The sequence below is a fragment of the Ammospiza caudacuta genome, chromosome 9 (genome assembly GCF_027887145.1).
Source record: "Ammospiza caudacuta isolate bAmmCau1 chromosome 9, bAmmCau1.pri, whole genome shotgun sequence".
NCBI lineage: Eukaryota > Metazoa > Chordata > Aves > Passeriformes > Passerellidae > Ammospiza > Ammospiza caudacuta.
Window position 1 is genome coordinate 19,573,716 of NC_080601.1, and position 26,657 is coordinate 19,600,372.

Below are 26,657 nucleotides of genomic sequence, written 5' to 3' on the forward strand. Positions count from 1 at the left end.
GAGGAGGCTTCAGCATCTTCAGTTTTTTCAGTACTTAAGTCTCTCAGTCAGCACCATGGCCAACCAGAGCCATCTGCTGCAGCAGGGTTTGCAAGGCATGCTGTACAAAGAACAGACACTGTCCCCAGGCCTGCCAGCTGGCACCTGACTTTGGTGGATTGGTTGATGCCCCCACAATTGGCCAGGCCACTTAAGTTTTTACAAGCAATTTTATTATCTATTCAGTCCTTGAACTCTAATATGCATCAGAAACACTTCATATTTCCCTTTCCACTTTCCCTCCAAAGCATATTCTTAAATAACCAGCAATCTGCATGCACACTGTTTCTTCTCTGGTCTCTTCTGACCTTCAGTTTCAGTGCATTTCTCATCCTGGGTGGAATTAACACACACAACATGCTCACCAGCACAAAAGACAGATACAGGGACTGCATACAGTGAAATGTAAGAGGCTGAAAGCAACTAGATGAATCCAACGTGTGTGGAACACACACGTTGGTGGCTAAGCAGGTGCATTGCTGTTGGCCTGTAAGAGGCTTGAAAGACATGACTGCATCCAATTGTTTACCTGCATCCAACAGTAAAGCCAGCTTAGTGCTGCTCCTTTTTTCCTCAATAGGGTGAGAGTCTTGCAGTGATTGTTGGTTACTGAGATCCCTCACTAACCCAGCAGCAGTGAGAGAGGAATGCCTGAAACCACAGCTGCATCTTCAGTTTCTCTCCCCTGAGGAGTGCAGAAGGGGCCTGAACAGAATGCACTTATAGCATGGCTCACCTCTCCCAGAGCACCACCAAGACTTGGCTTTAGGTGATGGGTCAGGCCAGAGTAATGAAATATCTCAGCTTCAAATGGGAGAGGGACTGAAAGGCTACTTATGAGCTACTTTCAGTAATTCAGATATAACCATGTCTGCACAGCACAAGCAAGAAATATCCAGTTCACAGTCATGGTATTAGTCAAATGCTCAGATAAATCCCTCCCATAGAGGACATCTGGCTATAACATGGAGGGGATGCAGAATTAAAAATAAGCTTGGAAAGACAGATCCCAGGGCTGCTTCAGTCCAACAATGCTGAAAGAAAATCTGCATGACACACATATAATTTGCTCTTCCTTTCCTGCCTTACTACAGTTTTACCCACATCCTACAATTCTACTTTATGTTGTACCTGGCAGATGTGAAAGCAGACAAATTCATCTTACCACATCACAGCTCCAAAGTCTGGGGCACAGCTGCAGTCAGCACCAAGATAGGGAATTTTTGAGTAAAACCAGGGAGCCGTATGCAAACCAAAGCATGTGACAGCTGAAGACAACCTGTTTATCTTCTGTCCCTAACTACTTCTTATCCTTGCTACTGTTTTCCCCATTTCAGCACCAAAACCTCCTTCCCTCCTTCCAATTTGAGCTAATAGAGATGGAAACCTTGTTTCAGTCCAAGAAGAGCACAGGAGGGCTGCTCTTACCTCACCGTTCCCCTCGCTACAGTGAAGGAAAGCAAACTCACTGAAAGTCTACAGTGGCAGTCACTGGAGACAACACTGAGGTTCCTTTAAAAAAAAAAAAAAAAAACAACAAAACAGAAAGGACACCTCTTTATCTGTGACACCTCTTTATCTGTTGTGCTGTGTATGCAGCACAGCAACTGCATCCCTTTGCCATCAAAAGAAGAGGATTTATGAACTGCATTTGGAGTCACCCAAATCCTATAAGTCTAATGCATTGATGATATTTAGCATATGTCTATATCCCTGAAAGGAGCAGGGGCTCCTCTGCCTTCAATCAGTGCTGGTCAAGTCACAGTGGTTGTCACTTCTGCAGCTTCACACATTGAGTTTGCCACCCTGCAAGAGAAAGGAACTGCAACTCTGTCACCTGCTCTCCTGCTGATGCAGGGGAGCTGACATGATCAGACAGAAGCTCTACATGTCCTGCCTCTACCTGAGGGATCACCTAATACAGATGTATGTCTGTTTTTCAAGTCATTCCCCCCTCTTTCATCCCTGAAAACCAAGTATGTAATGATGCTTAATTCTCTACCCTGAATGTTATCATTGCAGATTTCCAGCAGTGTCACTCACGGACAACCAGAGCCCTCAATTGTCCCCCAAGGGTTGGGATATGCACAGACAATTTCAAGGTCTGGAAGAGAGCCAAACCAGGAAGTCTCCTTAAGTTTGTAAGCCCTCCAGCAGAAAAAAGGCTGGACGTAGCTGCTGCAGGTTCACATTGGTAGAAAGGGACAGTAGAGCAAGCAGAGTCCAGCTCCCAGGCTGTCTGTTCCCTCTGCAGCCAGCTAAAATATGGCTGGTATTTGTGAGGGGTGTGCCCTGATAACTGGGGACTCACTACTGTGCCAGAGTATTTAGTGGAATGCCTTAATATTGCTGCAATGACCACACGTGAAAGACACAGAGCACAGCACTGCCACAAAGGCCTTCTCTAATTTGAGAGCTCAGTCATGTGATCTTTTAACACCATATCTGCAACTTGCATGAAAAAACTTAAGTCCAGTTGGTTTGTGATACAGAAGGTGCCTTACCAGCTGTCTTGGGAATTTTCATGGTAAATACAGGACACACAACACCTTGTCTGTCTTCCTCAGGAAGTGAACAGGAAAAGGAAAGGCATTTTCTAGGCTGTGTGCAAAATACATTCTTGAAGAAAATTTCTCATCCCCTCCATGGTTTAATGATTGCTAAAGGGGGATGCTACACCTTCTGAAAGGTCAGTATAATTGTATAAAAAACGTTATGCTAAGCAGTAGTACATTCATCTGCTCCTGCTGTAATGAGCATTTTTCAAACATCTTATTTTCTTTACTTTTTAAGCATGTTTTCCAGTCAAGCCCTGATAGACTGTATTGAGAGGTTTGATAACAATGCTTTTCAGGATTTAGTTCCTAAAAGGACACGTGCTTTCTTGATCAGATGGGATCTTCATGTTGATGCAGGGCTCCCAAGACACACATCAATGTTCTTCCCAATGATGATACCTTTTCTTGAAGCCCCAAAGCACCAAAATTCTTCCAACTAAAAAAAAAGTTATAAAATGCCAAAAGGTCCCAGTGAAAATCATGGGAAAAGTCACCAGAGCTTCAGGGGAGGATGAAGGGGATGAAATCATTTGGGTCCCAGTTATAAATAATTTAACGCAGCCCAAAAAAGTCTGTACAAACACATGTATAAACAAAAAAAATCTCATATTCCACAGATGTTGAGAGATTCAGCGACCTCTTGGGGGCACAGGTGGAGGATAAAAGCCTTCACAGCTCACAGGCCTATAAAAAGACAGATAATTAAAATGTATGAAAAAGTAGTAGAAAATAGAGCTCTGGAACAACACATTGCATGCAATAAAATCATATGTAAGCATAGTGTACAATCAGTAGTCATACAAGAACAAAAACAGGCTGATTGAGCAACAGAGCAGATGCCAAGCTGCCAGAGCATTGTTCCTGTCCAAGCCATTTCTTCTGTTCTTTAGTTGCAGTAATTCTACTATTACTGGAAAGAGATGCTAAAATGGTTCGTTGGAGTAAAACTTTGAGAGTTTGGTAGCTTTCTCAAAAACATACTTGCTGCCTTTGCTAACTGCCTTGCTTTCTGTCCAAGGCTTCCATAAGGATTAACTGAAAACACACATTTTGAGCAGCATTTTAGTTTTACCTGCTTGCACCTCGAGGAGGCACTCTGGGAGGCCTTTCTGGGAAAGGAAGCCTCTCTGCTTGGTGAGGAACTGGGCTGCGACTCCTTGCTGTTTCTGGGACTTCACTGTCCTACAAAATGAAGAGAAGTGTTTACAGAACAGCAGAATCTGGTTCTTGGTATCCTCACAAAAGTGGCTACATTTTGGCATTTCTCTAAATGCAATGCCAGCTCTGAGATCTTTTTTCAGCATGAAAACAAAGGTGTGTACTTAAGGACAGCAGAGCAGTACATAGCAGAGGTGAGAGCTTACCTCAGTGTCCCCTTCCATCCCACTGCTGACACTCAGTATACTCCGAGTGCTGGAGCGGTTACTTGCACTACCTGGAGGAAGCAAGAGAAAAAACTGATTAACAAACCCTGGGCATTTAACTGCAAATTCCTAACTCGGGGCTCTTTCTAACCTCATACTTAATTCTTGCAAATATAATTAACGCTTGTTTAGATTAATTTATTTTCACTGGTTTTTTCATATATTTGGGATCCAAAACCAGCATTTCATACAACACAAACCACAGGCCCAAGCAATTCAATTATGCTTTCTTTTTAGATGATTTCTGCCTTATCTTTATCCAGTCTTCTGGTCAAATACTCACAACCACAATCTATTCTTTATATCTGTCATATCATGTAATATGAAAAGATCTAATGCTAATATCATCTGGAAGTCAGGCAAATATTTTCACAAGGGTTACACACCCAACACTTACATACATTTAAATTATCAGTCCCCATATCTTTAACAACTACATGAAGATAGATGACTTTCAGCACTGTCACATATTCATTCCTGGAGTGACTGCTTAAGAAGTTATTGTTCCAAATAAATAACTGTTTACTATCCCCTCTTAAAACAATCCTCCATCACCACAGAAATGTTTCCTAGTCTATTTCCAAGCTAAAAACAAGTTTGTTCAAACAACCTTCAGCACCCATCTATGCAAACCCATTAAATGTCATGGACTCAGAGTAGGGATTTTTTTTTCAATCAGTCATGCCAATTCCAAAGGTGACAGGAACTCACAAACATTCCCTATACTGCTATGGCTGGTTTCAGTACTAAATAGATAACATTCTATAGGGCTGTGAAATATGGGGATACTACTATTCTGAAACCTGTACACTGAAATGGTGGCTAGAGAGGTTTTCTCCTAAGATGCAGTCCCTCCCTGCTAGCTTTGGTAAGTCTCATCAGCTGGTACAAACAGCAGCACTTTAGAGTGCTAAATCCTGTGCTAGGGTCCATTCTCAGCATCACCCTGTGAGAAAGAACACCAGGCTACATAGAGCAAGCTCTGCAGACTTGTTAGTGCTTCTCTCACATGTGCTTGTAAGCAAGTTACTGGCTCAGCCAGCTGCCTCTGGCACCTGTTCTGGATGAATGCCAGCTGCACCTTGCCAAGAGTCACAAAGGTTGTAACCTAACAGGAAGTGAGGTTTCCTTTCAAAGGACCCAACTGGTCCTAAATGATTTCTGCAAGAATTGTTCAGTCTGCAGTAAGAGTAAGAACACAGGGATTTAATTTGCACAAATTAAATGTAATGAAAAGCAAAGATAATAAAAATGTGCAGACTGCCTAACCACTCAAGAGGTCTCACAGTTACCAATGAAAAATGCTGTCCTTTATGTAAAACAATTGAAGAAACAACGTATAGAGACTGGCTTTCAGCCCTTCAGGCCAGAAGAGCACACAGCCTGCTGGCAGTCACAGCATGGGAGCATCCTTTCCAATAAGGCAGCAGCTGCCATCTACTTTTACGAACTGAAAACAGGTGGCATGCCTTCTCTGAGAAGGGCTCAAGAGAATCTTTTGCTCAGCTTTCAGGTTCTCCTCCTGCAGAGATGCAGACAGAAGATGCCCAAACCACTTGATGCACACCTGGAATTGCTTCTACAGTTTTGAGAACAGCTGGCCTGAGGCTGCAAGGTTTGGAGTGGCATTGTCAGTGCTGGGATTCAGGAACAGAAGTCCTGTCCCCTGGGTTGACCCCAGGGTAAGGCTTGGGAAGTGTGTTCCATCCAGCTCTCCTGTAGGGACAGTGATGCTCATAGGTTGCTTACTTGTTGTGCTGGATGTGCTTTCTGTTTTCCAGTCTCCTCGTTTTAACTCCCTTTTTGGTGGAAAAAGGTTTTTCCTGGGTGTGTATTCATATATTCCACATTCTGGTTTCCCCAAAGTATTACGAGAATGTCGAATGGGTACTGTAATTTCCAAATCTGGAAGGGAAAATGAACAGCTCAGAAAGATCTATGCAATTACAGCCTCCAAGAGACAGTTTTGCACTTAAGGACAGAGTTAAACACCATTGCATAAGGACAATCAAAACTGTGTATGAATGAATCAAGATGCACTCCACAGATGGGGACATCCTTTTCTTGGCAGTGAAAATGAACAAAGCAGTTTCCTTAAGTTTTTGTCAACTGGCACATGGATGTGCATATTAAATATCACAGAACCTCAATACACATGGACACACCTGCCTGAAGAGCTTGTTAATATGGTTAGCTGCTTCATTGCCAGAGAATTACCAGAATCAAAGACTGTTACCTGCACTTTTGTCTCTTTTTTGCTTCTCCATTTGCCTCCTGGTTATGCTGTCTCGTAGACGTTTCAGATTTTCCTAAAATCATCACAAGATATTCTTTTCAGGACTTTGGATAAAGAAAGATGAGCAGCTTTCTGACAAAACCAGTATTATATTTTTGCTAACTTTGCTAAAGTTTATATATAAAGTCATTATATTTTAGCTAAACTTGCTTTGCAGTCAAGCTGTAACAAAGCTTGCTAGACCTGGCTGAAGTCCAAACCATGTCAACAGGTTTTAATCTATTCCTTTCAGAAACCCATGTGTGCCTTTCAGAAGCCAAGTTTATTTTCTGATGTTCATTATGTATGTTAAGGTCAAGTTCACATATGGGCAGCTGCACATAAGCAGCAAATTTGATTTAGAACTCTGTATTTTCTGTTTGCAGTGTGACACTGGCACAGAAAAATGACCCACAACCAAGTAACTGCATTGTTCTTTCTGTACCAATGAACAGATTATTCTGACTGCGGGGACAGAAAGGGCTGCCATGCATCCCACAGTGTGAGGTACAACTCAGAATTTAGGATATCCCCAATGAAGAAATGTAGCTGGGAGAAAAGACTCTTCACCATTATGTGGCAGCATATTACACCTTACAGTACAAAAAGGTAGGGGGGGAAAAAAGACAACTTTTTTCAGCAGGGAAATATGTACAGATCTGAGAGGAGGAAACCCCTGAAAAGCAGAGGAAGGAACTGCTGTACCATGAAGCAAAATTCAGAGCAGAGACTTTGAAAGCTGCTCATGGCATGGGGCACAGAGCATCCACTTCATCTCTTCAACATCAATTTACTCAAGTAGCACTGTGTTCTTCTCTGGGAAAAGAAGGGACTGTTTCTGGGTAGAGAGGACCTTTCCAGGAGGAGAAAAGCTTTGCCTGTTTTGGAAGTTGTCAGCAAAATGTCACCCACTGGAGACTAGACTGCCACAGCATGAACAAAAGGCTCCAAAAGAAGCAGGCACTGGTTTTAAAGAGGGAGCCAAACTCTAACTTGAGAATGAAAATTTTAAACTACAACTGATAGTTCCACCAGTCATTATGTCACTGCTGCCAACTGACTCCCTCTTTCTGTTAAGACACCCAAACACTCTGCTTTTACTAATGACTATTGCTAGACCTTGCCCAGCTGCAAAGAACAGTCCTGTAGCCATCAACAGTTGGAGAAATCAGATCATCTACCAGCTAGGGCTTTACAGCCAATACATCATCTGGGACACAGAGTCTTCACTGATCTCAAATGGATGAGAGCCAACAAGTTAAATGTTCATCACAGAAGTCCCCTGCCAGCAGGTAGGCTCTAGGTGACCCCTAGAAAGGTGATTTAGCCAACTGGATTTGATCCAATTCCTTGTATATACAGATCATCAAAAACTGATGCTATTACTGCAAGACAAACAGATCTGTAAAACTGCTTGCTGCTTACTGGGAACAGCCTTCCCATGGCAGGAGAGAACTCTGCTAGCTGGGGGGGACTGTGTTAGCAGTCTTCCTGCTCCAACCAGGAAAAAAATGTACCCACGCTGAGAAGCTTGTGATATATACCTAGAGAGACAGATCTATTTCCTAAACAGTAGCATAAGTCTGTACCTGCTGGAAGCGGAATGATTCTGATCTCTTTTTCTGGTTCAGTTGCCACTCCTTAAAATGAAGTACAGCTTCATCCACAGTGAGGATGCCCATTTTCACTTGCTCCTGTAATGTAATCAGCTGCCGCTGACCTGGGGTTTTCATTCCAGCAAATGGATCATATATACTTGATTGAGACAGGTCCCTTACAGGCCTGACTATTGTCTCTGAGGAGAGAACATCAGCAAAAATATTATTAAACTTGTGGATCTACCTTCCTCGCTGAATACAAAGAGAGCAAGTACCCTTGATCCAGCAGACATTAAAAAAAAAAAAAAAAAGGAAAAAAAAGTACTACAGACTGAATGTTTCCTAAGTGTTTTCTTCTTAGGCCATCCTACTAATTGTCAGGTCTAAAAGCCCAGCTGAGGGGTAACATTGTACACAAATATATCCCAGGGATAAGCTCTGCTCTTAAAAATGTAATTTAGGTAAAGAGCACAAAACATATTCCTTAAAGCACCTGCTTCTTCAGCAATTCACAGAACAGTGCTTTTACCTTAGCAGTCACAAAGCTAGATTCTATCTAGGTAATCTATGTAGTTTAAGCCCAGAAACTGAAAACTCATTTGTAACATAAAGAAGAGCTCCCCAGACATGAGATGTGCTCCCCTCACACTCTGCACTCATAAAAGTTTCCAGTGTCACAAATGGTCAAAAAGATTGGGTCATTCATAGAGGACTGTTATCCCCAGAGCTTTGCAAAACAGTCTATTCTGTCATATTTCACACAAATGAAGCTACTATAACAGATCTGCTTTTGGATTACTGAAAGGATTTTCAGGGTGAACTTCTGCCTTACCTTTCTTAACCCTTCCTCTAGGGACATAAAGATTCTCAGGTCTTTGAGCCTTCTGTGCAAAAACTGCAAAAGAAACATTCTTTAGATACTGAAATGCATCTCATGAAGACAGAAATAGCAAGGATGAATATGGCAAGCATACACAATTCTGCGCTGCCTTACAGCTTCTGTTACCCTTCTCAGGCCATTGAAGAAAATAAAGATTTGTACAGCAGAATTTCCTTTCTATTGACCTCAAAGAATTTAGCTCAGACACCTCTAAGAGAAATCTGGACATGATTTCTCCTTAGCTCTGTCACAGTGGGAAGAAGTCACAGAAATTACTCTCTCACATGTCATTGTGGTTCTTGTTAGAATGGAAAGCTTGGTCATATATCATGAACAAAGCTGCCTAATGAACTAGGAGGAACAATCTTCAATTTCAATAAAACCCCACCTCAGAGGGAGATACTGAGGTATAAAATCATGTCCTAGACAGATGCAGTTGAATCAATGATAGCATTACAGATCAGCAATGTCTCAATTTATTAGCTCGATTGTGTCCTTATGTCAGGATCTTTCCTACTTAGTTGGACTTGTTTATACCATTTGGGGTTAATCTGTCATGCTACTGCTTTCAGGAAGAGCAAGCTTAGGCCAAGATCTTGGGATATAACATCCCCACATTTTCAGAGTAGGCAAAAGATGAAAAAACAGATATGAAATTGGATCCCAAAGGTAACTTGACTCCAGAGTCAAATAATCCAGTGATTCTGGCATTTATTTGGCAACTGGAGCCCATGTCAATTGTATCCTACAGTTTACTGGTCTACATTTCCACTGATAACCAACTTACTTTTGGAGATGTACAGTTCATTGTCTGGCTGTGGAGAGCTAGATTCTGGTCTTGGAACAGGAACTGGAGGTCTGTTAGCCATTTCCTGTGGAAAAGGGTCTTGTTCCACTGAGTAATACACGTCTTCACCATACTGCTCATGACCTCCTTCCTCAGAATCTGGCACATCCGTGCTACCACCTACAATGAAGCAGAGTTTGTAAGAATAATAATCTGGCCACTTCACTGAGCACTGGTTCCCTCCAGATGCATTATGTACCACATTCTTACCAAGCTGGTCATTTCACAGCCAAAACCGCCCAGTTTTGCAGTGCCTTAGATGTACCAAAGACCTTTATGACAGGACTTGATAAAGTCATTAAACTCTAGTAGCATGTAACTGCCACTATGCCTGTACCATCTCTTTAGAGAAATAGTGAAAAATCTCCTAACTCTCCTTAAGAATTTGAACAATAGCTAGTTTAATTAATTTCAGTTAATTAACGTACTTTAATAGTGAACAAATCAAACAGATCAATGGTTTCCAAAAGCTGTGTGATGGTCTACAAAGTACTAAAGAGAATTAGTCCTTTGTCTGAAAAAAGCTAACTACGTGGGCTATCTTCTATCCCTAAGAGATCATTAAGAACTCTCTGGTTCTGTTTAATTGCTTTAACTGTGCTACTGCCATCCTTCCCTCAAAATAGGTCTCACCTTCTAAAAACTTGCGGAGCATTGAGTCCTTTGTAGTTATAGAAACTTCATCTCCAGCAACTGGAGTGTCTGGTTTGGACTGAAGCATCTCTACATCTGAGAAAAAAAAAAACAACCCAGAAAAATGAACCTGTCAATTATAACCTTCAATACATGGAACTATGTAATATGACATAATGAACTGGACCTTTACTTTATGGTGACAATCAAAGCAGCTGGGCAAATGCCCAGACATTCTCCTTGAAGAAGGCTTCTAAGTTGCTATGTTCAGTCCACTCTGCACAAATTTTTTCCAGCTGCCTGATGCTTACACTTGAGGGTGAGTAACAATCCTATTGAGAAGTTCTGACAAGGCTTCAAGCAGGCATTGAGTTTTGGCTATTCTTGAGCGTGTGTTGGCCAGGTGAAAGTTTTGACCTCTGGACAGTGCCCCAGAGAGGAAACCATGTGCCTTGGAAAAACAAGACATTAAAGGCAATTTTCCCATGACACATACGATAGCGTTTATTTTATTTATTGGAATAAAGTCAAAACAGTTGGCTGAGTTAATTACTTGGATCTGGAAAGTGTTTACAGGGTCAGATGATAATTCAGCATTGAGAAAGGACTGACAGCAAACAATAAGATACTTTGTTAATTCAGTGTTTTGACATAAAGAATTCTGATTTTAAAGAAAAAGGTGAGCCTCATCATAACACTAATACTAATCTTAAAACTAAAATAAAATGTTAGGTAACCATAATCCTAATGATATTAAAAACAAGAGTGATATCAATGGATTGCTGAGGCTTATTGATATAAGTGAATTTTTGAGATATATCTATGTCATAGATCTACTACTATGTAAACTAGATAGTTTGGGTTACATGTGAGAATTTGAAATACTTTTAACTCATTACAACAGCTTCAGTCCCCTGTTACCTTATTCTCAAACAAGTTTCTACCAGAAAAATTGACCCTGTGGTATCTAATCTTCCTTTGATCAGTCTCTGAAAAAGTGTGGTGGAAGCACACCTTAATCACAATAAAGGGGCACAGTGCCACAGTATGGCTACACCTAAAATAGCCCAGGTATTATCCTCTACACCACAGCCATATCTACTCACATACAGGTAATTCCTAGAAAAAGTACTTCAAGAGAAGTTAGTTATGATTCCTTAGTGAGCCATCCTCACAAAGTCAGTAGATCCTTCAAGTCAGTACAAAAGCTTAAATCCTTTATTTGTGATGGCAGCTCTAAACCAGCCAGCACTCATATTAATTTCAGTGAGAGTTTGCCTGTGTGCTGGTATTCTAAATGATATTGAAACAATTTCACTTTGAGAGAATCAATCCAAGTGCTGATAATTGCACCAATTTAAACTTATCTGTTGTGATACATGTAGATTATAAGCACTGTTCAGACAAGTTGTTAATATTCTTCAGGCAAAGTCTAACAGACCAGGTAAGGAAAATACAATTTCAATAAAAGACTTCTTAATGGAAGGCAGCAGAGCTTTGTGTGCAGAAGCAACACACTAGAACTCCAGAAGAAGCAGGAAACAGAGGCTTTCAGAGTCCAGTTCAAAAGTGCTAAATTACAGGGAGCTCAATTTGCAAGAAAATTCCATGCATAGTTTCTGGGAGATCTGGGCATTTCAGGCCTGGAAGAAGGGGAGTTTGGCTTAGTAGTGTTGAGCTTGTTTTCTAACCATCCACAGGCTTTGTCAATCAACCTCATTCAGAGGTGCACTGATTACCGGCAGACCTACCAAGCATCGAGAAACTCTCACTCATTCCTGCAAACAAGAGCAGCTTTGTTCCTTGCAAGTCCAACCTGATTTACTGCTTATCTCCACCTGAAGACAGAATAACCCTGGTTTTGGTAGCAAAACTATCCCTGCAGTGGCCAACAACACTTAGCAGAAAAGAGTTTGTGATTTCAAGGAAAGAACCAACAGTCTTCTGGACTTCATAAACAACAAAAATGTGTTTTATAGTATCATTTAATCTAAAAGAGGAGAAAACAGTCCAATATAGCCCATAAGCACAAGTGTTTCAAAAAGAAAGCTTTTCCCCTGAGGCAGCACACTTAAAAACTGCAGAAACACTAGAAGTCCTTAAGTACCTTAAGGAGGTACTTAAAATATAGGAAGCAAAATTTTCTGCTCATTATGGGAATCATATAATAGATATCAGTGGGATTAAGTCAGACCAAACAGATAGGTGAGTAAGAACAGCAAATTTACAATTGCTTAACAGAGGTAATTAATTTGGCATTGTCAATTGGCCTCACTGAATATTAATGAAATAGTAAAAAAGTTAAACATATGAATATTTATCAGAATTAGCTCTTTATTTTTAGCAATAAACCAATCAGATTAGAATAATGATTTTTCACTTATAATCTTTTCGGTATACATATTTCTAGATGTTCACTTTCTTTTGCTCTCAAGCTGTTGCACAAGAATCTCAACTCTTGTTTTTCAGTTTCCCAGTTGTCAGTAAAATCACATCTGACAGTGTTCTTTTCTGTCAACGTCAGTTCCTAGGTACCAGTCCTCAGGAGGAAAAAAAGCAGGACATTGTAGAAAATTTAGTCTCATTTCTATATGTTAATTTATTTGCTCAGGGTTCAGGGAGTCCTTAAAACACTGAAGAAACAGCTCTCGATCTTGTACACTATCAATTAAGAAAAGGCATAGAGCAGTTTTGTCAGTCAGCCAATGATGGAACTGCAGCATAGTTTCCTTGTGGTGAGAGCAGAAAAGCTGTAACTGAGGAACTCCTGTGTGTGAGAGAGATGAGTCTTGAGCAATCTGATCTAAACACACCTCCCATTGCAGAGGGCTTGGACTGGGTGAGCTTTAGAGGTACCTTCCAACCCAAACCTTCCCATGATTCTGTAACTCTATGAATGTACATACAAAGATCTTCTGGGGCACCCGGGACAAATCCAGCCATGGATTCATAAAGCTCTTCATCGGAGCCTGGATTCAAGGAACATTTCATTAACAGATCAGTGGACAGGTGAGCCATGGACTCATAAACAGACTCATCCTCCTCGCCTTGCATCAGCTCTTCCTTTATGTGACTCTTTAGCATATCTGCAGTTTCCTGGAGACAAAGGAGAGCAAAAAAAAAAATAAAGTCTCTTAAATAAAGAATCTAGAGAATAAAAGCAAGCAAAAGATATCTCACTTTGTCATCAGTGATAAAAAAAAAACAAAAAACTCTGAAGACTGCTCATTCCCAAAGATTAAGGCTTCTCAAGTGACTTAAATCCCCACTACAGCTGTCTGGGTCAAACTTTTGAGATCTTTATTGTATTAATAGGTAACAAAGGTGAAACAAGGGCTGCTGACACATTCTGAGTAGCCATTGCAGCCTCTCACCCCACCAATTTCATGTCCTACCCAATATCTGCAAAGTCCCAGAACATAAGCACAGCTCATTCTAAAAATACAAATGTTTGTCAAAGGCTATTTTGGGGCACGCATAGCTAACCATAAAGGGGAAAGTTTATCACATGCAGAGCACCTGCAAAATAGCAAAGTTTTAGCTTTGATGTAGATTCAGTTTCAGTTTCTTGGCATTAGCAGCAGCATGTAACACCCAGAGTGGGAGTACACAGACCCTTTTCTGTGATATTAACAGGAAACCTCATAGCAGGCAGCAGTTCATGCAATACAGGCAACTTCTGATTCACAGGAGAGCAGAATCCTTTCTTTTGCATTTGCAACATAGAGCAGGGGGGAAGGCAGAGCTTCACCAAATCACAACACAAGGAAGCAAAAGGTAAAGCTTCATCCCATTCTCCTTCCCAAATTCCAATTATGTCACAAGCACCACCTTAATAGTTGCAATACTACAAGATACTCTTCCATTCCCAAATGCAGACTCATGGGCCCTCAATCCACAGGGCATGTGTGTCAAAGCTGTCTACACATGCTTCCCTCCACAGTCAAAATGTGTCAGGCCAATAGTTCACACAATGCTTTACAAAGGTGCAGAGGAACCTTTGCCAGAGAGAAAATCAGGTGAGTAACGGGGTTTAATGGGATTTTCAGACATCCATACTAGTGATAGTAGTGACACTATTGCAGATGTTTGTGTGCTTTGTACTGTGCTGCACTGACAGTTCCAGCAGGTCAGTGAGGAGGACCTGCTCTTAACACAGCTCTGTCACTGTGCTGGTGGAGAGAACATGGGAGGAGCACAGTACTGCAATGAGAGGTTGGAAGGACTTCCTGCACATCTCTTACTTACCCCAATGCAAAGATTGTGATCTCACTATTTACAGTTTCTGCAGCCCTCCTGATCTCAGAATATGGAATGGCTTTTATTTAGCTCTAATGTATAATTGTCAAGAAGCAAGGCCCAAGTCCAAGAACTACCCGTGCCTCCTAAATAGGGCTCAAACACTACAGTAATTGGCTGGCAGAACCATGCTAAAGCTACCAGATTTATCACCCAGCACTCAGACAATGTTAAGGACAATTAAACACAACTTTTCAACCTAAAGCAAAGGCAAATAGAATTCAGATGTGGTCAATGTGACCCGAGTCAAGGAGCTCCTTGTTATTTTGAAGCATACAGGCCAGAAGGAGCTCAAACTGAAATGAAAGGAGAAACCCTATGAGTACCCAAGTACTGCACAGAAACAATTGCTTGGTGCAGCTGGAGTCAGGTCCACATCATAATCTGGAAAAGTCAGAGTGTATTTTCTGGGGGTGGGCTTAGCTCAAATAGAAATGAACTGTCAGTTGGGATCCCTGATAGAACAAACAGGGAATGGACAGCTATACCAATGCAAGGAGGAATGGGTATCAAGTGAAAGAGGCAGACTACACAGATCAGCTGTGAATGAGCTAGTAAGCAATCCTGCCTGTACTAAAACTAATAAGAGAGCACCTCAAATTGTATCTTCCTAAACATATTCTCTTCCCATATTATTCCCTAAAGTAAGCTGGATGAAGGGGCTCTTTCCCAAGATCAGAACTACAAGAATGCACTAAGCACCAACCACATATCCTCAGAAACTTCATTAGATGGATGGAGGAATGGAAGCCAGCTTGGCAGTCTCTACTTCCATCTTACTTGCAAATGCCCCAGGAATTTCCCTGGCTCCAGAGACACACCTAACCCTCTAGCCTGAAAGTTTGCAGTGTGGCTGGATGTCTGTGTTCTACATCCTACCAAGACACTTTATCACCCCAGCACTCCTGCTCAAGTAACACTGAGTGCCAAGCTCGGTGCCAGAGCCTGGTGTGGGACGAGGCAGAAAGATGGCTCAGCTTCCCCTTACCACATATTCATCAATGAACTGGCGCAGATCCTTAAAGCCGTGCTTTTCTGCGATGGTGTTTGGATAGTGGCCATACTTGTTGGCTACGCTGTAGGCCTGCAGTGCGCCAGGGCACGTAAGCAGCAAGGCAGTAAGGTTCTTCAGCCCGTATCTTGCAGAGAAGTGAAGCAGTGTTGGCAACTCCTCATCCCTCTGATCTGTGAGAACAGGAGCCCATTAGAACCTAAGTTTTTCTCTAGTAGCAGCAGAGCCAGCAGGTGAGAAACAAACACAGCAATCACACAGAACAAAGCAGCTGGGAAATCCCTGGAAGGATGTATATGGTTTCAAAAGCGAGCCAACAGCGCAAATTATCTTGTGCATCTCCAGGCTGAAGTCCTATAACCTTTAGTGGGGAATATGACACTGTAATAGCTTAAATGCATGTAGGATCACAGATTTGCAAGGACTTCTTAGACCATCATTACAAAAAGACAGCATACCAACCCAACTGCTCAGTGCCCACTGTATATCTTAGGAGTTATGGGGTTTGGGGAAAAGGACTGGGCTGTGGAGAAAAGTCATGAGGCAAAAGAATAATGCAGAAAATCTGGGAGACATTTGGGGAGAACCATCTTTTCACTCTGGTATGAAGCTGTCTATATAGCAGCATCTGTCACAGTGCAGGGAAGTGAGAATGACAGATGTAATATAAAAGGGCCACCTGACTCAAATAGCAATTCCCTTTCTATAGACATTATCAAAATTTAGCTTCCTGGCTGAGATCCAAGGTTTTTGAGACAGCCTGTGCAGGTACCACCCACTGCAGTGTTAAAAGTGCTTCAAGGTAAAACAACTGATAGAAAAAAAATCTATAAACCAAGTGTCTTTAAACATACTTGCTGTCATATCTTCTTCTTCCAGCTGGTTGATTCCAAACAGGTGTAGACCACTAGCAGGAATGTTCTTCTTGAGTGACTCAGTCAATAGTTTGTCCAGGGCTTCTATGCTGTATGGCACAATTTTAAAGGCCTACAGATAAATGGAAAGCACTTTTGTTTGGTAGAATCTGGAGATTCAGTTAAGGTGAGATTTATATGGTGTCGTTATTATTTAACACAATCAGAAAACAGTAGGTATAAATACAAAATGTAGAAATGTTCAGGTCAAACAAAGAACTTGGATAGCTTCCTGGTGTAGAAACAGAGTACCATCAAGCTCAACAGATGAGAACTGTATATTCCACAAGATAGCACAATGAGAAAGTCCCTCATGCAATTGGAAGCACAGAAAACTTGCTTCCTACTTTCTTGGCAGGTATACACTTACTTCTGAAAGTGTTCCAATGAAATAGCACTCCTGCTTTAAGTATGCACTAGTCCATTTTGAATTGTACGCATGCTGAGTTCAGCTTTTGGACTGGTTCTTTACCACTGGGAAACAGGCACACTCCCTAAGCAGAGGCATCAACCTGTACCAACTGCTACACAACTTGAGCTAAAAAGCAAGGGAAACACAGCCTCCCCTGCCCCAGGTATATTGGTGACTAACAAGGCTGCTCTGTAGGCTTCCATTACATGGCGGATCAGGAACATGCAGGCAGGCAACAGGGCAACGCTGCAGAAAACTTGCTTGTGCAACCTTTACCCCTCTAATAGGGTTCAGGTACCCCAGCTGGGCAAAACAGAATAGGAAAGCTGAGTGGCTGTATTGAAAAAGTGTTAAGAATCAGCAAATCCTTTTATGTTACTCTGCTTCGTCCAGCTAATATGAATCTTTGCTACTATTTACATATTTTTTTAATAACACCTAGGTACAAATTCCAAAATGTTTCATTTCTTTATGGTACTTTCTGTTATATCAAGTTCTGTCATTCCAACCTTTTGAAGTCATCAAGATCTAAATGTAGGTGTTGATTGACCACATTTTTTTTTCTTAGTTTGATAACCTGACTCACCTTAGCCAGCTATGTGCTCCAGAGACAGAAAAAACAGCCATGCTTTCAATAACAGGGGATATGAGAGTTAGGTGAAAATCCCTAAATAACCTTGCATTTCTTCATTTCAGAAGAGCTACTTCATGGCAAGCACTTTTGCTTATGCCTGTTTGTTCAGCCTCTGAAAGAGCTGGTTTCCAAAGCAGCTGATTGCTAAAGTCCTTACCTGGCACATGAACTGTACAGGGTTGGCTGCATTAGCCAACAGATTGCTGATTTCCTCCATGTCAGTATGGTAAGTGACACTTGTTTCTCCCACCATCAAGTCCCCTGAATATATCTGCAGGGTCACTGTCCCAGAGGTTAAATCTTTGAAAAGGAAGAGCAAAAATAACTATTAGCACAAACAACGGGCATGAGTTTGCATGATGTACTGTGAGGACAGGAGGAGTTTGGATATACTACCAGATGGCTACCAAAACAGTTTCTGCTATATTGAACTCATGAGAAGTCATGAGAAGAGTCATAATCTTGGAACTCTAGGTAGGAAAGTACTTTGGAACTACCTTCTTTATGGCTGCGTCAATGCACATAACCTGCTAAGTCCTCTGCTAACAGTAGACTGGACCACTAATGTTATAAGAACTCCACCTTGAATAGAAAGCCACACATCTCTCCACCCCTGGCTTCTCTGGAGCTGTCTATAAAGCCATACCATAAATACAAAGAGCTGGGGAAGAAAAGAAATCAGAAAAATCACTAGAGATTTTGCAATCTCTGTCAGCCTCACTAGACTCTGAATAAAATCCATTAAAAGGAATTCCAGCTTTGCAACTTTACCCATGCACAGGATTACATTATACTTGCACCTTGGAGGTTCTTGATGTTTTGCTTAATATGCATTTATAAGTCTGAACTTTCTCTTTGAAACACAGATATTTTGAATCCCACTAAAGCTAGTCTTTCCCTGTTAAGAACTTGGGAAATTATGAAACCATTAATAACACAAAGGAATTAATTATTTCTCTTACTGTTAGAAACTTCAGAGCTTACACTGTACACTCCATCAATGTGAAGGTCATGTTTATAATTCAAAGTACAAGTTAGTTTTCAGGTCAGTGTTTATATTGTAAGACTTAAGACATTAAATTAAGCCCTTATATGTTCATGAGGTCACCTTTAAAATCAACTCACTTCACTGACTTTAGGGTAGTTGCTTTAATGACTGTTAGTCTATTCTCAGAGAGAATGGCAGAATGACTCTTCAAGAGGACAAACTAAGGTAGATTAAATAAAATAATGCTGAGAAATAATAGCAATCCTTAAGGCTCTGAAATCATTCCCTTAAAGTTCAGTGAACGTAAAGTTTAGGCAACCTTCACTTCTGTAAATGTAAATATTTAGAGTGACAGAACGTATCTAAATTAAAAGCCAGAATAAATAGTCTCAGCTCTGATCACAGAGATCACTACACATTAAACACATGCCATTATAGTCATGTAATTATTTACTGGCACTTCCCTTCTCTCTTGGTGCCCTGCCAATGCTAATAATGGTGGTGGTCATAACACACAGCTAAGTTCAAAGTGCTCTACAAGCTGCAATGTGTTCTCAGAACTCCCAGCAAGGTGTTCCCACCCTTCAACCCTACTGCTGCTGAGGGGAAACAAAGCCCACAAGCAGCAGTCTCTCTCAGTTCCTCATCAAAAGTATCACAGGTGAGAAAGCAAGTTCAAGATTTTCTGGACTCAAGTTTTTCTGCACTGCAATCTTTAGCCTTATGCCCCTGGCACTTCTCAGGACAGGCAGGTTGAGATAGAAAGGCAGCAATGGTGAAGGAGAGAAGGAAAAAAAAAATCTCAGTTCATCTTACTTGGAGCCTTCACAGAGATTGTGTACTCATTCTCCATCTCAGCCAGCACACGCACAGAGGATGCATTCTCTGGAGAAAATTCAACTTCAGTTTTCATTTCACCGTCTAGTTTACATTTCATGATAATATAAACTGTTGTCTGCACCTAAAACAAAAGGCATTACAACACAGAGGTTCAAAACAAAAACACTTACTTGGTTAAGTCCATTTTCTAGGGATTTTGTTCTCATTGCAACTAACACATCGATTATCACCTATCATTTTCAGTTTTGAATTGTTTTCAGGAGCATCTTCCAGTCACAGACTAACTGGGCAGGTGACTTCTGCTACAGCTTGCCTCAGTATAGATACAAGCATTAAACTGATAGAACTCCAGATTTATTAGATAGATTTATAAACTGATTAGGGCTAAATTTATAAAATTATTTACTTTCAACTCTATCCATCTCTTCCCTTAAGCAACACAGCCACATTCTAAACAGAAACAAAAGAAAGAATCTTGGATTCTTTCTATCTGAGGAGATGCTATACTAAAAAGTGCTGCTTTTCAGACAAGAAGCCATGATCCAAGCTTTTCAAGGTCACTTGCAAGGCATGCACCAGTATTGTCATATTAGACTGAATACTGACTGTGGAGTTAATCAGTTCATTACAGTCATCTTACTCCACTTGCAAGCAGAGCAGAGGAAGGGAAGAGTGTGAACCTGTCTCACAGCACCCAAGTCAAGCAGCCATGTTAATGGGGCAGTTATTAAGTGACAGTACAGCCTAGACAGCACTAAGCTCTGCACCAACTGTCACCAAGCTACTCTGGGCCTAGGCAGCCAAGCCCATGAAACAGGAGACATGGAGGACAGGGGGCTGAGCAGGAAGGTGACAGAAGAATTCAGGACTAATTTGCAGGCCTGTAAAGCTGAACATTACAAAGCAGCATAATGGGCTGCAGCAGCTCACAGTAAGAACACAGCCCAAGGAGTGGACATACAGTACCCCACATTGTATGCGGCTGGGCTGCACCACTGGACAGTCCCCAGTGCTCCTGGATGATCCATGTTCTTCACTCATGGCAAGTCTGTGGGACTCAGCTGGATTCTTCTCATCTTCTGTTTCTGTATCAGTCACAGAGTCACAGCCTGAGTCTAAAATAAAGTATAGAGAGTCCTGTTGCCTCACTCCCCTTTGCTGAAAATGCTTATCACACCCATCCATCCTGAAAAACAGCTGTGAAGGTGGTGGGATGGAACTTGCTATTCCTCTCAAAGTAATGCTCAGAAAAGGGGATCTAGTTGAAGAAGAGGAAACTAGAGAGTTTCCTCTTTTTTTCCCCTTAAGAGGATTTGAGGAGGAAATTACCAAAGACATGAGATCAGTAGAGTAGCACTGAATATGCTTACGGAGTAAACAGTGGCACTCTGCTGAGCTGGATAGTCCCCTCATGTTAAACAGGAAAATCAGCATGTGAATGTCTAATATTAGAATGATCAGCATCTGAACTCATCTGACTCAAGCAGCACTCTGATATACTCTAAGAATGGCAGCAGCCTTTGGTCTTACTTTCCTAAAATAAAACATGAAAACCATGTTTTATTTGTCATGTTTGTCATTTCAGTAGCATCTTTAGTTTTTTTAGTGCTGCTTACCCCAACTCCCCAACTTTGATTATTGCATCAAAAAATAAAACATGAAGCAGTAGTCTGAAGGGGTTCTGTTCCTTGGGCAAGAACCATAAGCTCCAGTATCTATACAAGAGTGAAATTGAAACCTTTGCATTGAAAAGTAACAGCACTTTACCTAAACAGAATCAAGAGCAGAATTAGCACATGTAAGCCGACAATATGTGTGTACAAAACAATGTTCTCACTCTCATTTCCCAAAACCAGCATGGATATTGATAGAAGTGCAAACAAACTGAATTGATACCACTGGCTGAAAAAAATTATCTATCCCTGCCAGGAAATACTTTTCTCAGCTAGAGAAAGGAAACCAAAGACAATTACGTAGCTACTTCGCACAGGACACTTTTTTTAGCCAGTTTCTACTTCTTGATTCACATGGTTCACACCATTCCCCCCCCATCTCCCAGAACACAAGGCAAAAGTCACTGACTCCACTTATAATGACTTCTTAAACTATCCCCTGTGGTCAGAATTTTCCAAACTTTGTAAGCCTGTGAAGCAGTCAAGGATTTAAGACAACATTTTGGAATTTACATGTTATTTACTACTTAGTAAAAAAACAAATCTGTAAAGAGTAGTACAAATTATTTACCAGATAAAATCTCAGACTTGGACAGTCATTGTTCTTATATTAGTAAGAAATATTCTATTTAAAATGCTCAATTCTGATGGGAAAGACATAAGTGAGAACTGGGCTGTCAAACCTATGGCATCCATACAGTGAAGCTGCCAAGAATTTTACTCAGAATCCTCCAATCTTCAAGCACATCAATTTTCCACAAATCAAGAGAGACAAAATAATTATAGAGTGGGCCACCATTAGGAGTTCAGATCCTCCTAGTTTCAAACTGAAGCTAGAAGCCAGTCAGAAACATTAATGTAGACATCTTCATAATTATTATTACCACCAAAGACTTAAACTTAGGATATTAGAAATGCTTTGTCACACAATTCTTTAAAAGGTATTTTCAATTCATTTAAATGGGATTTTAGGAATTATAAGAAATCAACCTCCTTGCTTTCAGGAGAGAAGTTTTAAGCCACAAAACTTTAGCAAACCATTCAGGTGAAATTTTTTTCACAAATTTTGGTGCACACACACTTAACTAAGTATGTGAATCTCTCCACATAGTATAAAAGCCTACTCACATGAGTACAAGTAGATTGCTGCATTAATGTTTGCTGTAGAAAGAAGAGAGCCAAAAATTTGAAGCTCTGAAGCTTAAATAAGGCATGACCACTAACACCAACATTTCTTAAACAAACCTAGAACAGTATATGTAATTTAGCAAACAGATTTTAATGCTGAACCAAATCTGAAGATTTGGCTAAGCAACTGCTTTGACACAAGGCTGAAGGCTGTACTGAAGGTGGTCTTTGGGATTTTCAGACTAGTACCAAGTATTAGAAAATTAACTGGGGCATTATATTCCTTAACTCAGGGTTTCAATTTGTACTGTTCAAAGTCATCAGCTGCAAGAACCAGATACATTTTGGGAATCCTTCTCTTAGAGAAACATGGACTACTCGCACCTGGGAGTCCCAGGCTGCCCTGCTGCATAGAGGAGAAAAAGCACTGGTCCCACATCCTTCCCTTACACGATAGCTATCAATTCAGGTGTTTGGCATATGCAGAGCAAGATGCCATGCCTTCTGGGGAGAAGAGGCAACTGTTACTAGATTAGTGTCTCTGTAATCTCTGTTGGTTACTTTCAATATGACTAAGTCAGAAAGGGTTCACTAAGTTCACAGCAGATGAGAGACCCTCTTGCTCTACAGTAAGATATTGATGTTCCTGCAACATATGCACAAATGGACACTTGCCAGCATCCTGATCCTCAGGGCTTCATCCCCAACCCAACACAGAACCATTAGTGTGTTAATTTTTACCTCACTTGGCCAACGTGATTTTTCAGAGAAAAATCAAACCAAAGCTATGGATCTCAGCTACAATATACACAGTAGGCAAGGGTAAGAGGAGTGGCAAGGAGGGAACAAGCCCACTAGTCTCTCTGCCTTAACAGTGTTATTTGATACTAGAAACCATTTAGCAAATAAAGAATAACTAGAGCTTTCAAGAAGTTCTGGCATTGCACTTCTGCATTCTTGTAACAGAGTTGACTGCCTGGAGGTCATGTGAACACAGAGCTGTTAGGTAATACAGGAAGAAGCACGCAGTGTTAATCAGTAATTGGATTAAAAGCTGAAGGAACAAGCATTCAGTTCAGGTATGAATTATTCATCTGTTTTTTCATTCAGAAAATACTGAAATTGCAAAGTACCAAATTCCCACACCAGCAGTGAGGTGATCCTATGATTCATGTCGAAGTTCCAGCCATGTGCTAGTGACTGACTCATGAACATGCAAGGTCTGGAAGAGGAAACCATTCCATAACACTTGATAATACCCATGCTCTAAAGCATTGTTAGAGTAGGTTTCCCACCCACTAAGATACTTGAATAATGACAACCCATTTGCATACACAGACAGCAATTATAACACTGCAATTACACTCTAGAGAGGCCATCATTGAGAAGAGCAACAGACTTATTAAAGTTAAGTGAATACCTGAATTAAGCTTCGCCATGAGCATGTGCTGTAGGTCAACACTCATAGTTATAAGAGGTTCTCCTTTTCTGCTCCCTTTGAAACAAAGGCTCCCTCAGGCCTCACTTGACGGTCTGTGAAACATTTGTGAGAATAGCAGCAAGGGGAGGAGATGTGGTCCAAGAAACCCAACCACATTTCCCCTTGAAGAACGCGCACCCCTCCAGGATGCATCAGCAGCTGAGCTGCAGAGAGCAGCCTCATGCTCTTCTTGCCTGCCCTGCTGGGCCCCCTGCACAGCTGTCCTGCAGACACTCACCCCAGGGAAAAGCCCAGGGGAAACACAGGCGTGGACATGTGCTTCAAGAGCCATTTAGCAGCTTTAGAAAGTTCTAGGAAGCAGCCAGCTATTTTGACCTGCTGCTGTAGAGCACACAGCTCTCCCTATCATCCATTTCCTCCTGGCGAAGCTGGCGGGCTATCGGCATGGAGCTGACAGCTGTGGTTTCTCACAAGTCAGCCCTCACACCAGAGGACGTGAATGCTTGGAAGAAGTCAGCAGTCTGTCCAGAGCACTCTGTCACCTAGATATTAATGCTAATGGCACAACTGGGCAACAGCTTGTCTCAAGTTCCGTGTGGGCAGACCAGCCCCTCGCTGACATCTGCAAACACCTCCCATGCTGTCCATCAACCAGTTGAGACAATCAGCTCTCACAAGGCCTCACCGCTTAGAGCAAGAGGGAAGACTAAAAGAGAGTTCCTGCTTTCACCTGAAGCTTGCAACTGGCCAGTATCCTTTCCCAAATGCTAGTAAGTCTCCCAGAGCAACGACAGCTACATTTGCAAGAAACAGACAAAGTACTGACAAGTAGTTGGGGAAAGCAGGGAAAGTTATCTCTCATCATGCTAACATCAGAGCCCCTGCTTCACCAAGGAGATAAACGCGCATCAGAGCAACATCTTGTGATAAACCCTCAGAACTGGGCGATACTGTAGCAACACTTCCCGTTTCAAATGAGCGGAGAGAAGCATGCAGAAAAACAGCAGTGTGAAAAACAAAACACAGAAACTTAGGACTTTGTAAAACTGTCCATGCAGAACAAAAAATGTATGGGACATCTCTCCCTTCTCTCCAAACCCCTCACCCCAAGCGGCTCATCTACAAGCACAGCACCTACAAACAGATTTTCAATTCTACGAAAAGCAGAGTAATGTTTCACATGTCGTGCAAAGTTTGAAATGAACTATTTCTCATCCTCCATCAAGGAAACAAGGTATATTTGACTGTCAAGTTTTACTAAGGTTCTTGCAGGTCTAGCAGTCAATTTGTGACTGGATCAAGTGTATAAACCAAAAGAAGTAGCTGGGCTGCACAGGAACAGGACAGAGATGGGGAAGACATTGAGGAAGAAGCAGGGTTCTGGCTACCCAGACAAGAGACATTGTGTACGTGACCAAAATCTCAAGAAAGAGAGGCTGGAATAGTTCACTTCCACTACTTCTGGCAGAAAGAGACAACACACACTGACAAGGCATATGCACACCTCTTACGACTCTCAAGGGTGCCAAGAACCACATGATATCCATCACTGATTCAAGCCTTCCTGAGAAGCCACAGGTAAGAAACATGAACATCCAGACTGCTAATTCATTATCTCCTCTTGCAGTACCTCCTTGCTTCAATTTAAGTGCAATGTGTAACGCTTGCATGATAGAAAAGACAATCCCCATAAAAGCCAACAAACCTGGAACTCCATCTCCGAGAGCTGGGCAGCTGTTTGGAAACATCCCACCAGTCACTGTTTGACTGAACGTGTGGTTCTACAAATGGCTCCAGTAGATCTAAGACCACATTACTACTGCAAGGGCAGTCATGCCTTGCCTCTCCTTCAAATAATTTCTCTTGGAACACCACTCTTGTAGTCCAACACCACACCCAATCAGACAGATGAAAGGTGGAAAATGAGGCAGACACTCTTTTGCAGCACTTCATGCTAAGGTCAGCCTATGCCACTGGTCAAACTTCCCCATGGGACACTCAAGATACACTGTTATTCTCAAGTCACTTTTGAAAAACATGTCAAAAGTTTTCTGAGGTAATAACAAACAGCCATAAAAATCTTACAAAATGCAATCCTGGAAGTAAAACAACTGTCCAAGAAACCAAAAAGGATCTGTGAAATAACTTAAACTCTGTTCCATACATCTCTCCAGACCTGCTCTCCAAAGCATCTTTTTCTTGACCACATACTTCTACTGAGATTTTCAGAAATGACTTCAGCTGCTCCAGACTTGAATATGATCAATGATGGCCACTGGGCTCTTACTTTAAGCAAGTATCTTAAAGCCATGCAGTTCTCATTAGCAGATACCTAGAATTAGTCTGAGACCATAAAGCAACCTCTGAGGAGATTGTCAGAACCACAAGCCACAGAGAAATACGCTTAGTATTTACAAGGTGCATAAAGACTATAACAGTCTAAAATTCTTAATCACAACAGTTTGTCCTTTACTATTTCTGGGCTATCACTGTCTCTATTTAGAAAGCTAATATGCACTTATGCTAGCACTGCTTGAATTTTATAATGCCATGAAAGAAAACCCATGATGTATTTTTATGTAAATAAACTGGGACTTTATGAAACACCTTGATGACAAACAATTAATTCTGCAGCTGTGAAGATTATTTTAACTGCTTGACCCCATACGCTACAGATGGATAAGAACATCCACGCATTTCTCTCAGAGAACTCTCAGTATCACTTGGGAGCTTAGTTAAGGTTTCTCCAATTGCTTTAACCAGCTCTCTAAACTCTCTGATTTTCCAGCAGCAGTCATGTACACCCATGCACAGAGAGGCATGCAACCAGCATGTTCTCTCAACCTGAACTCCTGTGCAAGAGCGTCACAGTTTCCTCTTCTTGACAGGCAGTGAGAACCAGCCAGGCTGCTGAGCTGCCATATAACAAAGCAGGCTCTCATTTGCACCCAGAGGCTGACTAATAGCTCACCCACTCCTCTTCAGTGAGCAGGGTCAAAGAACCACATCTTATGTCTAAACAAGATAGAACAGAGAAAAATATCGCTTTAAGAATTAATTTA

At 41.4% G+C, this 26,657-nt stretch overlaps 1 protein-coding gene across 1 annotated transcript in view; it reads right to left on the reverse strand.

Annotated features, from left to right (window-relative positions):
- Positions 1-256: 256 nt before the first annotated feature.
- The window catches only part of PIK3AP1 (phosphoinositide-3-kinase adaptor protein 1), a 36,793-nt gene continuing 10,392 nt past the window's right edge, over positions 257-26,657 (reverse strand). The window contains exons 3-17 of the mRNA XM_058810931.1: positions 20,320-20,468; positions 19,330-19,474; positions 17,683-17,825; positions 16,420-16,552; positions 15,542-15,738; positions 13,161-13,350; positions 10,255-10,350; positions 9,562-9,741; positions 8,727-8,789; positions 7,886-8,091; positions 6,258-6,330; positions 5,771-5,926; positions 3,962-4,032; positions 3,670-3,779; positions 257-3,281 (exon numbers count right to left, since the gene is read on the reverse strand). Of these exons, the coding sequence (XP_058666914.1) occupies positions 3,227-3,281; positions 3,670-3,779; positions 3,962-4,032; positions 5,771-5,926; positions 6,258-6,330; positions 7,886-8,091; positions 8,727-8,789; positions 9,562-9,741; positions 10,255-10,350; positions 13,161-13,350; positions 15,542-15,738; positions 16,420-16,552; positions 17,683-17,825; positions 19,330-19,474; positions 20,320-20,468 (1,967 nt within the window). The 3' untranslated portion in view covers positions 257-3,226. The remainder of the gene's footprint in view (positions 3,282-3,669; positions 3,780-3,961; positions 4,033-5,770; positions 5,927-6,257; positions 6,331-7,885; positions 8,092-8,726; positions 8,790-9,561; positions 9,742-10,254; positions 10,351-13,160; positions 13,351-15,541; positions 15,739-16,419; positions 16,553-17,682; positions 17,826-19,329; positions 19,475-20,319; positions 20,469-26,657) is intronic.